The sequence below is a fragment of the Daucus carota genome, chromosome 1 (genome assembly GCF_001625215.2).
Source record: "Daucus carota subsp. sativus chromosome 1, DH1 v3.0, whole genome shotgun sequence".
Lineage (NCBI taxonomy): Eukaryota > Viridiplantae > Streptophyta > Magnoliopsida > Apiales > Apiaceae > Daucus > Daucus carota.
The window spans coordinates 43,468,275-43,484,809 of record NC_030381.2 but is presented as its reverse complement, the minus strand read 5'-3'; the positions used below and the strand labels follow the sequence as shown (position 1 = coordinate 43,484,809).

Sequence of the window (16,535 nt, the reverse complement as noted above, 5' to 3'; positions counted from 1 at the left end):
GACCATTTCGTTTCATAATAATGGCTGCGTAGAAGTCGTCAAATCGTGGGAGCTTAGATTAGGAGTGTTTATAATTAAGTTTGGCCAACTCCAACCTTTAGAATTCAAATGACGTGGATTCAAATCTTATTCCAACAATGTGATCCAAATCCATTCATCTTTATACTATTCAGATACTTTGATTTTAAATATTTTAAAAAATGATTAACTAATTTCATCATTAATTATAATAATATAATTGACGACTAGAAAAAGATAAAGTATTACAAAATAATTCGAAAAAGTTAAAACGGTACATAAAAATAAATTAAAAGTATTAAAATATTACATTAAAATACTAATTCTTATAATTAATATATTTTTCTCACAAATGCTTAATTAGTGCATTTCGAAGTTCAAATTGAGCAATATTTATCTTTGATTTTTCTGTAACTATTGATAAATTGTTGAAATTTTATGTATTTTGAAATTTTAATTTATAATTAATCGTTGTGTTAATTATATTCTAATTTTAATTAATCTATCTTTTATAAAATTAACAAAATCATCAAATAATAAAAGTACTAATATATTAATGTTAAATTGAAAGTGAGGTTTTTTATATTTTATTAGATTAGAGATGTGTGTATGTTTTTGGACAGAGTTATTTATAATAAAATTTGTTTCCGGTAATTTTTGACCCATAAATAATATTTATATTATATAAATATCTACATATAGCAAATAAAATTATTAGTTTACTATGTTAGAATTTGCTGAGAAACTAGTAATGTAATTAATTTTATGGGTCAAATTTTTATATACCACATGTGATGCAGAGCAGGTTTAAAAAAGGTATATGCTCTAGATATACAAATATTTATTTGAGATTTTACGAAAAATTAGCTGTAATATCTCGTTGGTGAAATTTACGTGAATTAGAGGAGCAATCATACTAATGAACTCTACGACAAGCAAGTTGAAGCATGAAGGATTAAATTTAGAGTCAACGGTTTGTATTGTTTGATCATTTCGTTACGCGGTTGACGAACTCGGTCTACAATCGCGCATCTACTGCAAATTTGATTGTTTTCGCCTCACATTTACATGTATGTTACCTTTTTATTTTATCTATTCCAAAAAAGATTTATATTATAATATAAATTATATTTTTCTAATAGACTTCGGTAGTAAAAGTCTACTTGGTTCGAGACTTTAGAAATACCATAGCCATCATGAATTCATGATAGCACGCTACCGAACAAATGATTGTGTTGTAAGAGAAGAGGAAGGGTGTAAATTCCTTAAAGATAAAATGCTAATGGTAAGAAATGATGAGAATAAGTGAAGGATATACGCGGTTTGAAAGAGGGGATGTTTTGACCTTTTGCATAATATTATATTCAAAATTTTCTATCTAACTGATTTTGGATTAATTTTATTTATACTAATACTAATTTTAGTAATATGTATATAAATTAAAAATTTTAATTTATCCATCATATCTTTTTTTTAAAAAAAATAATTGAGATCAAGTCTGAATTATCTAGCACTACTTCATATTATAGAATGATAAACGCAGTTTTATGGACTACGGTGTTAATTAATTATTAATTATTTTTATGATATCTTTTTTATTTACGGAATGATATACTTATTATGATATTATTTCTGTTTTAACAATTAAATTAATGAATAATCAATAATTAATATGGAGAGTTGTTTGATTATTATGATTACTGAATTAGCATAGAATTATTGTTACACTAGTTTTCTTTTCTATTATCTAATATCTATAGGTATTGTGGCCGAATAAGAAACAGACCCAAGTTCAACATATCCTTCTATCATTCTATGGAAGCTGCCCCAGAAAAACGAAGTCGAATAACACAGCATGTTCTTCAGGAAAAAAACACTGAAGAAGTCGGCATTTATATTATCCTAAATGATGTTTATTACACGAGACCAACTATGATCAACAAAAAAGAAATCGGTCCGTTTTATAACATAAGTCTTGACCATTTTTTATTTGCTGGGAATATTAAATATTAGGATTGTTCGTTGGTATTGTTTATTAGTTTTTGAATGAGATGGAATGATAGTTGCTTCAATGTATATATAGCTGCTATACACGTTACGTATAGATTTTGCGAGATATATCGTAGTAATATTGTAATGTGCATGTGTCTCGTGGTGAAATAAGAAACTAATCATCCACGTTGAAATAGGAGCTTAATTAGTTGATCTTTCGATGTGAGATAACACGCTAACTTGGCTGTTTAGACCAAACATGTTTGGTCATTTTCTTTTTGACAACAAGAAGTTTAACTAGATGCATTCATAGATATTGTCTTTTTGTCATAAAACGTTTGAAGCTAAAGGTGTAAAACGAATAAAAATAAGTTGTGCACATTTTGGCTGTTGTTATTATACATCTTCACTAGAAAGAACGAAAGTCTCCGTATTTAGACTGCTTCAAAGTCTTGGTTAAAGTCTACGGAGATCAGAGATGCCTATGAAATGTAAGTCTAATCATTTATAAACTGGAAAGTAACTCCAGTTTTACACATACAGTAATTTCGTGGTTAATTAATAATTTTTTATTTTGACATATAGTAGCACTATTACATGTTTTGGTTAATCAATAAAATAGATAAATTAATAAAATTTAGCAGTTCAGAAATTATTAATTCACAAAGATTTTTCTATATCTTGTATAAGATTTATGTTCGAGTACATATTTTATAAATAATTTATCGCAACAGTATGTCGTTTCATAAAGATTTTATTCCAATTGTACAATATTTATTTATGTTCGACTTATCTTACAAATAATTATTCACAACCGTATATTCCACTCTGAATAATTGCAGCTGTATATATGTTGATGTATGGCGATTTGCAGGGGCCTGTATAAAGGCTTCATCTGTAAATTAAACACTGAGCCGTGGAAACTTCATTTTTATACATATAAACTAATATTTTACAATTTACTCCTTCTAGAACTGGGTGATCAGCGTTGTTGTTTCATTTATACGTCACCTTTTACTTGCAACTATTTAACATATACATAATTTATAAGTTTGTACTTGTAATTATTTTTATTAATTGACCTTTTAATAAATACTCGTGCACTTATCTTATTATATAAGTTTAACAGCTTTGTTATCGTTGATGCACACTAATCATAGTTGTGAAGGAAATATTAAAATGGGTCATGCGCCCAGACATGTCCTAAATTCATCAACCTTGCTTGATACATTTTTATTATTTAAAAAACATCTAGAACCACGAACTATAAGCCTTGACAGTTCCTGAATTCTTGCAAGAATAATATCCCACAGCTTATGTTCACATAATCACATCAGATCTGTCTCGGCTGTCATTCTCGTTTATATAACGAATACTACCAAATAAACAGCTACGTTTTGTTACACACGAACACTGTTAAATACTCCCTCTGTCCCATTTAATTCTATACGTTTCTTTTTAACTGTTCGACACGCATTTCAATACTCTTATAAAATATAGTTCCGTAACTTATTTTTGAGATTTTCTTTTTCTTTATAAAAATATAACATCTAAACTTTAATTCAGAAAAGAAAAATTTTAAAAATAAATTGCACAACTACACTTTGCAGGAGCATTAAAGTCCGTGCCGCGTCCCCGTCCCCTAATGTATACAACTCAGGGGGACGGAGGGAGTATAGGTTTGAGTAGCTGTCAAAAAATAATATTGGAGGAGTTGTCTTTTAAGTCTGTGAAAGGATATATTTGTTCAGTGATCTTGACTTGAGCAATCATGGTGTGCATGTGGATCATGATACAACAGCCTCGCGGAGAGTTTGCTCCTCTAGTGCCGAAAGGCGGGCTTCTAATAAGGCCCCAAGTCAGCATAAGAGAATTTAAATATATGGAAAGTATGGTGAAAATATACATTTTTTGCTATTATAGCGCCAAGAACATCTCCAAAGGTGTTATATATATTTGTTAGCTATAATATGATATATAGATAATTATCTAAAATTATAGCTAAGAGATTCTAGGTTCACTCCAATGGTGTTATGTATAATATATTATTTAAAATTATACATAATAGTTTTAGAGGTTTTACAAATGTAGTCACCCCAATTTTAGTTATCTATATTTTTTTGCTAAGAGGTAATGGTTGGAGTGTGAAACTTTTACATATTATCTAAAATGTGCCACATAGATGCCATGTAGGTGACACATAAGCACTTATACCTAACAGGTCTAATGCCTTGGAGTGTGCTATTCTTGTAACTCAGATTTTACTGCCCGCTCAAATTCCTCCAGCTGCATTAGCAACACAATAATCATATATGAGGACATAAGGTAGATAGAAAATCGATCGATACATAACTTAGAGCAAGACAATATACTTTCATGGGTAATTTATTTTTAATTAAAATTTTAATTTTATTCAAAAAAAAATAAATTTAAAATAATTTATAAAACTATATTTTATAAGTAAGAATCTTAAAAAGTACCAAACGTATAAACACCAAGGGAATATATTCTTACTGATGCAAAATGATGGGAATTTCTCAGCTGTGTCCCATAAATACAGGTCATACAGTGCCGGTAAATCTTGCATTTCAAGTTGTGTTATATCCGAGCTAATGATATGTGGACTGTGGTTCAATTTTTTTTAAGAAACATATCTTACTTTAGCCATATATAATATAAGATTTGTCAAAATTTCAGTTGGCAATGCATGGATATACAGAAAATCAGCAATCTGTAAATCTCAATAAGCTTACAAGCTTCTGTCAGAAAGTGAAGCAGCCTATTTGAGGTATAAAGCTCATTCTGCAGTGTGCTCTCTCTATCACAGAAATAGACTTGTCTTGTATCATTATTTGATGGAAAGGGCAGCAAGTTTCTGTCACATTATTGGATATCTCTCAAACATGAAATGATGATATTGTATTTGAACTTGAGGCTTGATAGGTATTCTAGTTGTTAAATTTTGATACAAATGTAGTACACCCTCCGTTTCTTTTTTCTTTTCCTGTTTGTGATGTCGGTACTGTTTATAACATGAGACAAATTACTAATTTACATTTAATCTATAAAACTAAATATAATCATGAGTGATCTTGTTAGATTCGTATTAACAAGTACTTTAATACAGTAAAATTTTTATATTTAATGCTACTATGAAATGAAAGATATTAACGATTAAAAATGTGTGTTGGCAAATGTGAAAAGTACAAACAGGAAAAGTATCTACAGACAGAGGGAGTATCTGTTTCAACCATACTGCACATTTGTGCTGTTAATTTCAAGATTCTACGAGTTAATTACTCTCATTGACCTTTACCAATACAGTAGATTCTTATGCAGTCCATGCTTCTGTAACAAATTCCTGGAATATAGGCCCGTTTGTCTTACCTTATTTTTAAGGTCCGGCATTTGGCAAGCATTCATGGTAAGACTTTGATCAGGTTTCCTAGAATCTGTGTGGGACAGAGACATTGTCAGACTACAGTGATATTCTTTAATTTTAGCAATATGTACAGACTACAGTGCGATATGCACAACAACTGTAGATTTCTTGGACTCAAGTCACACAGCCCAACATGTTTATCCTTCGGGCAAAATTCAAAGTATCCATAAAATGATAACTTTAATAAACAGTCCATCAGTGACTGATAACAGGCTAGGCCCATCACTAGAGTTGGATAGGGACGACAAAGCAATCCCTAATACTCTCTGATCTTAATTTATATATTCCTTTTGCTGCTTTCTGAGAAGTCAAATAATAATAAAAAATATCATTAGAAAGTTAGAAATTAGTTAATTTGATTTTTCGAAAAACAAAAGAAAAATGTAAATTAAGACGGAGAGAGTAGAGTCAGTCTCATACACTAATTAAGCCTATTAAATGCACTTAGCTAATCATTAAACACATTTGTGAAAATGACAAAATAGGATCAACATTCTGAAACGGAGAGGTTCTCGGTAGTTGCACCAAAACAGAAATATCTGGTACGTAAAAGAAACTAAATGAAACATTGGCAAGCTTTGCTCAAGAACAGCCTCATGGTTTTCTCCATCATGAAAATTCAACATATATATACAAAAAAGTAAATGATAAATCATATATAAGTAATTGTCGACCTGTAAATAACTGATTATATATGGAAACAAAGAAACCTTTAAATTTCTAATTTTTTTTATGGGCTGGGCTTGCAGATTTAGTCAACAGTACTCTAGCTTCACAACATCCAGATCACTATTAGAAATACAGATACAACTAGATAACTTGATTGCTAATTAATTCAAGCAACTAACAACCCGATGCATGTCAACTTCACGACATGCAAATCAATGTTAAGAATATGATTTATTTCACTTTGAACATCAATTTATACATGCATGTCAATTTCTATAGCAGAGGAATGCTTTGCTTGTGGTTGAAGAAATTCTGAGGGTCAACTACAGACTTAATCTTCACCAACCTATCAAAATTATTCTTGTAATACTTCCTCCCCCATATGCTTGCCTGTTCATATGTCTTGCTTCCTGTTCCGAGATCAGCATCCCTGTAATTCACGTATGAAGTTCTAGGGTTCTTGGTCACATATGGAGCGTAGTATTTAAACAGATCATTAATCCACTGTAAAGTTGCTTCCTCATTTTGGGCCACAGTCACGGCCATGTTGATCATGTACAACACACCAGGACGATGGGGAAATGGAAGTGCAGACTCTGCAAACTCGTTCATTCTCCCACCGAATGGAGTGTATTGAATGAGCGTGGTTTGTACTGGTTGCTTGAGCCACAAGTCCCATATACCATTGAGTCCTTCCAAAGAAATTGGTTGCGTCGTGAAACTCGACTTTATCTTGACAGGATTTCTTGTGGTGGCCGTTTTGTTGAGTAATATTTTTGGATCAGTCCCTACTGGAAAAAATGAAAACATTGGCGCCGTCCCGATCCAACTGGTTTCGACACAATCCTCTCTCACCAAGCCTAACTCAGGGAAATATTCTTGCATAATTGGAAGTAAGGTGTCGATTTTACCAAGATACAATGACTGGAAGATGAATCTGACTGTTTTCTTATCTTCGCGGGCACTTGAGTTGCTTGTTATAGTATCCACCACAACTCTAACATCAAGATCTCTTGGAAACACATTGGCCGCTGTGGATTGCCATTTTTGGAATAGCGCTGATCCATTTTGTTCCAGAGTTCTCAGGACTGCAAAATAGGTCACTTGTTTCGGGACAGGAACCAACTGTAACTTCAACTCGAGAATAACACAAAAACTAGCAGGATCCCCACCTCTAATAGCCCAAAACAGATCTTCTCCCATAGATTTTCTGTCGAGAATTTTCCCATTGTAATCCATAATACGTGCATCCAACGTATTATCAGCAGCGAGCGCGTACTTTCTCTTCATCATACCGTATCCTCCACCACCAAGAAGGCCAGTAAGTCCAACAGTCGACACTAAACCAGCCGGGAACGCAAGAACATCACTTGTTTGAGAAATTTTATAGTAAAATTCCCCAAGGCTAATCCCAGACTGAACCCATGCAGTGCTGGTTTTCAAGTCTATATTAACTCTATTAAAATTAATCATATCAAGTAACACAAACGGCACTGCAGCAGTATTAGAAACCCCCTCGAAGTCGTGGCCTCCTCCGCGAATCCGAACATTCATGTTATTCTTTCTAGCACAGTAAATCACGGATTGGATCTGTGATTCATCCACTGGTGTAACAATGGCTTCGGGTTTACGTGTTCCGGAAGTATTGAAGCGAAGGTTTTGTAAATTTAGCTGCAAAATTGGATTGTATGAGGCATTGGCTGGGGTGAAAACAACTTGAGTAATAGATTCTGAGTTCTGAGAGTGTTTGCTTAAACATTGAACGAAACGCCGAGGGCTATCGGCAGAAATTTGCAAGGAAAAAAGTGAAAAAATTATAAGGAAAATAAAAGAACAAAGTATTGAAGAAGGTGCCATGTCTACCTCTCAGAAATGACGATGTTTTGATGCAAAATGATGGGTACGATTGCATGTATTTATAGTGACCAAGTGTCGATGAATGACGACCCTTTCATGGTTAGACGTATTATTTTATTATTATTTATATAAAGTGTGAAGTTGGATATGTACATATAATTCCATTTTTTTATGACTGTTTCGTTTCAAAATTGGTGCATAGAAATTGTCAAATTACTTCAACTCGGATTAGATTTAGAGTATACTAGCTCGTTTGACATTATACGGAAATTAGCTGTAACATATATCCAGTGGGTGTAATTTACTTGAATTGGATAAGCAACTAGAATAAGTAAGAGCCCATATGTCTCCGGAATTCAAGTCATTTTAATTTTAATTAAGTTGAAAATGTCTTTTTTTTATAACAAGTAAGAAATCGGTTTAAAATTAGAAATAAGTCAGAAACTAATTTAAGTTAGAAGTTAGTTTGAGTTTTTTTTTTCAGTCAATTAATTTTTTTAATTAAATTTCTCACAAAATATAAATTACTTATAAATTATTTTTATTATTATTATTCTATTTTAAATAGCTCAAAAATCATTAATAAATTAAATTATAAGAATAAATATTTTAATTTCTCAGATCTTGTGATTTTATAAAGTCACTTTAACTAATAAATTTGATATTAAATAATAAATCATAAAGCAGGTCAAACGGATTCTAGCTCTGGGACAAGCAAGTTGAGGCATGAAGAGTTAAAAGAAAAAAACCTATTGTCAACGTTTTGCATAGTTGATCATCTCCTACGCGGTTGACAAAGTCGGTCCAGAAGTGCACGTCTGATGCAAAATTTTAATGTTTGACTTGACATTCACATGCATATGTCATTTTTATTCTCAGAAACACCTTCCCCTTGAGCCAAATCTGCAATATACAGGTAATAACTGTCGCAATATACTGGTATTTAGTTGATGATTCGACGTGAGTGATAAATGCCTTGTTCGACTAGAGCTTCTGTTATTAGTAAGTGGAATAACTCATTACGGAGTAGTATAATAAGTTTGAGTTTTTTTTGTATATCTTACCCAATTTAAGGTTGCGGTTAAAATTGAAAATCAAATCTGAAGTTGCGTTTAAATTGAAAATTCAATTTGAAGTAACATTTTTCGATATTAAAATTTGTGAAAATGTTAGAAGATGTTGTGTTTTGATAATACATGTAATGGTAAGGTACTCCCTCCGTCCCCCTCAATTGTTTACATTGGAGGGGGACACGGAGACCAAGACAATGTATGAAAAATGAGTAAAGTTAGATGAAAAGTGGGTAAAGTGGTGGGACCTATCAATATTTAATAATAGATTTGAGATAGTGGAGGAAAGTAGTGGGTGTAATAGTAGTTTTTATTGTTAAATATGAGATAGTGGGGGAAGATAGTGGGTGTAATGATGAGAAAAACTTACTATTTATGGTAATGTAAAGAAATGAGAGGGACATCCCAAAATAGTAACTGTAAACAAATGAGAGGGACAGAGGGAGTAATATTTTAGAGAGATATTTGAGATCATCTGTGATACTTAGAAACAATATTTTCAAAATTGTGAGATGAAAGAGACGCGAATTCATACAAATTAGCCAAATTATGAGCAGAAGATAAGAAAAGGGTTTACAATAGGAATTTTTGGGTTAGTTTAAAAGAAGTGACTTCTTGCTTATAGTAAAAAAGTGGAGTAAAAGTGAAAAGTAAATAATTTAATAAGTGTTTAGAAAAGAAGCGGAAGCTGTAAGAGAGAAGCTAACATTCTCAGTTTCTTAAAATTGTTTCTACTTCTTTACACAAACGGGTCAAGAAAAAGAAAAGCGAGAAACATTTCTGTTTCTTGCAAACAAACAAGGAGATTAGATATATTTTCTTATAAAATATTTTTTTTTCATATTATGTGTTCTCTATTGATTATTAGATGATCATTTGACCAAATCTTGACCATTAATTAAAAAAAATATTAATTATTTTTTAAAATTTGAAAAATAGAGTTTGAAGGAGATTAGATATATTTTCTTATAAAATAATTTTTTAATTTTTTTTAAGTTGGATAATACTCCCTCCGTCCCACCAGGTTCTTTACAGTTACCTCTTTTGGACGTCCCATCCATTTCTTTACATTACAAAACTTTCCCAAAATAGTTAATGGGTCCCACCACTTTATCACTTTTCCTTCCTTTTCACACTACTTTTACTCCACTATCTCTGTTTTATATATTAAAAATCGATGGGTCCCACCACTTCACCCACTTTTCTTCCTCTTTTTCACTACTTTATACATATTTCTTAACCTCCGTGCCCAAACCCAATGTAAACAATTGGGTGGGACGGAGGGAGTATATGTTATTTGTGATCAAAATTTAGTCAATTTGATTATTCAATATTCAAAACAGGACATATAAGGCCGTTTGAGTAAGTTTAAAAAAAGTTACTTCTCTTTAAAAAAAGAAAAAAAAACTTCTTACTTTGTTAGGTCCTATAAATTCACTATATAATCTGATATAGTGATCACAATCTGTAACACAGTAAGACAATATAAGAGCTTGAAAGCAGTAAACTCTTATTCACAAAGCTTGAATGGTTACAAAAACTCTCTCAGTGACTTATAATGTATCACTAAGAGCTGCTAGGGTTCTGTAAAATATACTCGATAACTCAACTCATATAGAGTAACCCTAATCTGTGTTTATATAGACACAGTTACAAAATCAATCTCTGATTTGATATCCTATAAATCAGCTATGAATTCTATCAATCAAAGATTGCTCCAGTTTTCTGTTTAGTTTCCATAGTCAGCAAATCACTCCTCCGCTTCTATCCTTCCTTGAAGTATATCCGCTTCTGAGCTTTTTCCACGTGTAAACTCTGTCGAGTCTTGACTATGTAAACTCTGATCAGACTTTATCAAACTCTGTCAGACTTTATCAAACTCTGTCAGACTTTACTAAACTCTGATCAGCTTCCATATTAAACTCTGATGATTCCTGTTCTAAAACAAACTTTAAGAACATTAGTAATCATCAATTATATCTAACAATCTCCCCCAACTTGTGCATGAATAAGTTATGTGCAAGTTAACAGATAATTGATGATGTCAAAACATTTAAGTCAAATGCAACAGAGTTTAACTATATAACAGAAAACTTTTTAAAACTTACAGATACTTTACTCCTTAGCTGCATAGATTCCATTTGCTGTCTTTAGATACTCTCTGAGGAGTTCTTTCTCAGCTTCTTCAAGCACTGTAATCATTTGTCTCTTGATCTCTCTCAGCTCTGGATCTGAAACTCCAGTTTGATAAATTGCAGCTCTGAGATCATAGATCTTATTCTTCTTCAAGTCCCTATCCAGCCTGATATTGTAAGCTTTATCAGACTCTTCATTAAATGCAAGAGTTCTGATTCCACCTATTGTTTCAATCTTTGCTGAATTTTTCTTCATCTCCACCAGCTGTCCTTTATGATTGAGGTATTTAGGAATAAAAAGTCCAGCATTTTTGTTTCCTGTAATCCCCATCTTTCTTCTGATTTGATCTTTTAGCAGATTGGAGATGTGTTGTCCTGACTTGTTCTTTACTTGAAATATGTATGATACATATCTCAATTCTTCCCAGTGTTTAGCATATAGATCTGCTTCAAGTACTCTAAACACTGTTCCATCAGACATGAAGTAGATAAGGATATTATCTCCTCTGTCATTTTTTACCAACTGGACTGAATCAAGTTTGTCCATTCTGTCTTGCAATACTCCAATCTTGGGAGCACAGAGAGATGAGGGGTCATCTGGTCTTGATCCTATACTCTGATCAAATTTTTCATACTTGGATCCCAGCCCTCCTTTATCTCTTCCTGCCTTTTGATGAGAAAATGGTTTAATTGAGCCTTTTTCAAAACTTATTTCAGTCATCAGAGTAGGCTTTGCAAATCCAGCCAGTGGAGTAGTTGTTGGTTTGAACACAGCTTGAGCTTTGTCAGAGACTGTGTCTTTCTTTGCTTCCTTATTGACTTGAGCTGTGTCAGAGGTCAATCCTTCTTTTTGAGGTTCTGCAACATGAGCTTTGTCAGAGATTGCAGCTTCTGTTTTCTTTTCCTTCACAACTTGATCCTTGTCAGAGGTTGTAGGCTTCTTCTTTTCCCAGCCTTTCTCCAGATTTTCATCTACTTTGCTTTTACCCTTGGAGGTGTATTCATCTTCAGAGTATACCTTTTTGACTGGTAAACTCTGATCAGCAACAGTAGATTCCTTGATCAGTATTCCTTTTTCTTTTGGATTGGTAGTTGACTTTGCAGGCTTTTGGATCTTTCCAGAGTTTATGGCTTCAATATGTTCCTTTTTCAACTCAGCTTCCTCTGCAGCAATCAACTCCAAATCCAAATTTGCTTCTGGATTTTCCTGTTCAAAAACCAATCTAGCAAGCTCTTCATCAGTCATGGGTTTGTCTGATCCAGTCACTGGTCTTTGATTAGATCCAGATGTGATGTTGTGAGTTGGACCAGACTTTGTGCTTTGCTTAGATTGTTTCTGACTGTCAGAGTTTGAAACTCTTCCACCAGTCCCTGCTTGAAATCTCTTGTGCTTGGTGAAATCATCAATATCATCATCATCATCCTTCTTCTTCCTCTTCAGAGTTTGAGTAGTAGACTTGCATTTGACTTGAGCTACTCTCTCCCCCTTTTTGACATCATCCTCATCAGGAATCAATATGGATGTGATCAGAGAAAGTGAAGTTTGTATGGCTTCAAGCTGTTTGGACATCTTTTCTTGATGTGATTCAATCATGGTCATCCGTTTGTCCAGAGATTCATTAGCAGTTACCAGCTTCTGTACATTCTCTTTCATAGGATTGATGGTCCTTTTCTTTTCCAGTTCATTTGTCTCCTTGACTTTTGCCACCTCTGTTCTTAGACCATCTATTGATTTAGATGTCTGGGCATGAGCAGGATGAAATGTCTTCAGATATAGAATTGTGCCCTTGAGGCTTGACATAACATCAGAGTTTGTAATTTTCTGTTCTGCCATAGATAAGAACTCTTCAGCTTTAGGTGTTTCCAAGGAATGCTGGTGACTCAACCAGAGTTTATCCCATACTTCATTTGGAGGATCAACTTGAAGATCCCTGGGAAGTGGCTCAGAGTCTGTGGTCAGAGTTTGTAGCCTGGCATTGTACTGGCTAGTAGACTCCCACTTTTGTTGAGTCAGAGGAACTTCATCATTTTCATCCTTGCTTGTATCTGAACTGTCATCATCATCATCAGAGTTTGCCTTGTCAGTTGCAGGATCAGCAACTTTCTCCATAGTATCTTGAGCAGATGTTCCTTTAGCTTCAGACTGTGATTTGATAGACTCTGCACCAGTCTGAGCAAGAGACTGTAGAGCTTCCACAGCTACTTTGTCAGTTTCATCAACTACATCAGACCTGTAGTTGTCTGGAGCTGTATCATGAACTATGGCACCCTCTGGAATTTTCATTGGAGAAGTAGGAATTGGAGTAGAGGGTCCATGATCAGATACTGGAGTATGAAGATCAGACATATTTGCTCCAGCTTCAGATGTTATAGGTTCCTTGCAAACAATTTCTTCATCTACCTCAGATGAAGTTGAAGATGCTGTAGGAGATGTCAGAGGAACAGCTGTGATAGGAAGCACCATCAGAGCTTGAGAATTTGCAGCTACTGTAGTTGATGGTGTTTGTTCTTCCTCAACTGTGAAGTCTGTTATTTCAGTGATTGGAACTTTTGCCCTTGCAGGCTTTTGAGCCCTTCTTTTGAATCGAGCTGGCTTTTGAGGACTGACTTGAACAGGTTCAGAGACTGTTGCAGGAGTAGGTTCAGAGTTTGCAACTTGTGCAGTTTCTAGATCATCATATTCATATGCTGCAACAAGTCTTCTTCTTTTCTTCTGCTTTGGAGGAGAAGCAGCTTCATTGTGGACATTATCAGAGTTTGCAGCATCAGAGTTTGCTGGTTTATCAGACTTTGTCTTTAGAACTTGTGTATCAACAGAGGTTCTGGTTTTGGTTGTAGAGGGTTGGTCATCAGACTTTGTAGATTTGGATGGTTTTGTGGTTGATGATCTTTGTTTTCTGGTGATTGTGGGAGAGGTTGGATGTTGTGGTTGAGGTTGTTGAGGCTGTTGTTGTGGTTCCTGAGGAAGGTTCAGCCTTGCTCTGAAAGGAGCTGGGATTTGCAGAGGCCTGAGAACTGGTCTCTTCTCATCTTTAGATATGAGATCCTTAAAAGCCCTTTTATGAAGTTTAAAAGGTTTGATCTCATCTGCAGCATCAAAATCCACTTCTCCAACAGTGGCATTAAACAACAATTGGCCAAATCTTGAGAAATATATAACATTCCTGTTCTCAAGCATTCTTTCACCAATATTTCTAAGAACTAATCTACCAAAATCAAAAGCAGTAGAATAGATCAGAGAATACCCGATTTGTAGCATGTCCATTGGAATAGCATCCCAGTTTGTAGATTTCTTCTGGAAAGCTCTGGTAACGCAATCAAAGAAAAAACTCCACTCCTTATTGAGCCATGGACGCTTCAACTGACCCAGTTTATCCAGAGATTCGTAGTACCCCAATTCAAGCATCATTGATCTGAGATTTGCATCTCCATTGGTAATGTACGCAGAATGTTCTGGCAAGTTAAGTGCCTGACGAACTGTTGCTGGGGTAACTGCATACTCCTCCCCGTCATAGGAAAACACAATTGATGGTGATCCATCTGCACCACCATTGTCATATGCACCCGTCTTCCAAAAGCTGATGATTTGGCTTCCTGAAAGTCTTGCAGGAGCGGTGAGAGCGGTACCGATGACACTTTGTGCCAAGAATCGCTGAAAGGGATGATAATCCCTTGGGGCTTCAGCAGTGTCAAGGATGGCTGCATAGTTATTAGGAACGAATTCAACACCTGCCAAGATAAAAGCTGTAGTGGCCATTAGAACAGAGATTATGAAAAGAAGATGTTTGAGGAAATGTGTAGACGAAGATTTTGAATTTCAGAGAACAGAGTGTAAGAGTTTTGTTTAGAAGGTGAATAATAAGCAATAAAATCTGATCTGAAAAACTCTTCAGATTTTGTTGAACTGAGCACGCATGGGCTTTTTGTTCAATCAGACACCTGTCAAAATGTAACTGGTAGATGAGTGTTAGTGGGATGGAGAAACGAGAGTAGTAATCATGATTGCAGTAAAACATGCGCAGTAATAAATGCTGATTACACGTTCTCCTATTAAAATGTTTTGCATGTAAACTCACTAATAATATATCCGTTTGAAACACATTCTCTTCACATTCTCTGAATATTTGAGAAAAAAAAAAATCAAGATTAAATCTCTCGAGTTTTTTTTTTTTTAAACTCTGAGATTTAAGACAAAGAAATTAAATTTCTGCGAACCTCAGAATAAAGACATAATTTTCAGAATATTCATCAATAAATCAGAGTTTGTTCTGAAATCCATAGCTCAATAATGTGCTTGTGAAATGTGTGTGGTCATGTTAAATCAGAGAATATAAAATTTCACAATTTCGTAATTATAAGGTAGACTTTGAATAATTTATTAACATCTAAGATCTCAAAGGAGTACCATGCTTATTTTTCAGGGGTTTTGTCTCAGGTAATAAAAACATCAGAGTTTATAATCACTGTCTAGTATATGAGAGAAAATTTAAATTAATCAGTCTCACTTATAATTAAGATATGTGAAGTAGTAGAGTCTCAATGATATCAGCATGCATAGTGTGAACTGGTGTAGCACAAAATTGAGATCAGGATTAAGGAACTTAGCTGAGATTCATGATTACTCATTCAGAACATGCTTCATGGTATCTTCATAGGTGTTTTGTCTCAGAGAAGATAAAAAAAATGAGATCACTTATCAAGATTCAGAGTTGTAGAAGCATCAGAGAATATTATCAGAGAATGTTATCAGAGTAAAGCAAACAGAGTATATTATCAGAGAATGTCATCAGATTTTATCAATCAGAGTATATCATGACAGTTGTGTGAGTAATACATATGGTAAATTTGACAAGTTAAATTTTAAAGATCTAACCAATATGTTTACTCAGTTCCTGATATCATTCCTAGCTCATTCACCAGCCTAGTAAAAGTTGCTTCACTTAATGGCTTGGTGAAAATATCCGCTAGCTGCTGTTCAGTAGGAACAAAGTGAAGTTCAATGGTTCCTTCCTCCACATGCTCCCTTATAAAATGATATCTTATACTGATGTGCTTTGTCAGAGAATGTTGAACTGGATTTCCTGTCATAGCAATAGCACTTTGGTTATCACAATAAATAGGAATTTTAGAGAAGGATAACCCATAGTCCAACAGTTGATTCTTCATCCAAAGAATTTGAGCACAACAGCTGCCTGCAGCAATATACTCTGATTCTGCTGTTGATGTTGAGATGGACTTCTGCTTCTTACTGTACCAAGAAACTAGTCTTCCACCCAGAAATTGACAACTCCCACTTGTGCTTTTCCTGTCAATTTTGCAACCTGCAAAATCTGCATCAGAGTATCCAATAAG

General features: G+C 34.0%; 1 protein-coding gene across 1 annotated transcript; it reads right to left on the bottom strand.

The window, feature by feature from the left end:
* Positions 1 to 6,337: 6,337 nt before the first annotated feature.
* On the bottom strand, positions 6,338 to 7,998 carry LOC108214400 (tetrahydroberberine oxidase). Its single transcript, XM_017386387.2, has one exon. It carries the CDS (start codon positions 7,976 to 7,978, stop codon positions 6,395 to 6,397), a length of 1,584 nt encoding a protein of 527 aa, XP_017241876.1. The 5' UTR covers positions 7,979 to 7,998; the 3' UTR covers positions 6,338 to 6,394.
* Between the last annotated feature and the right edge of the window lie 8,537 nt (positions 7,999 to 16,535).

Excerpts from the sequence above, each read along its gene's own strand:
- LOC108214400 (XM_017386387.2), bottom strand. The coding sequence starts at position 7,978 with ATGGCACCTTCTTCAATACTTTGTTCTTTTATTTTCCTTATAATTTTT.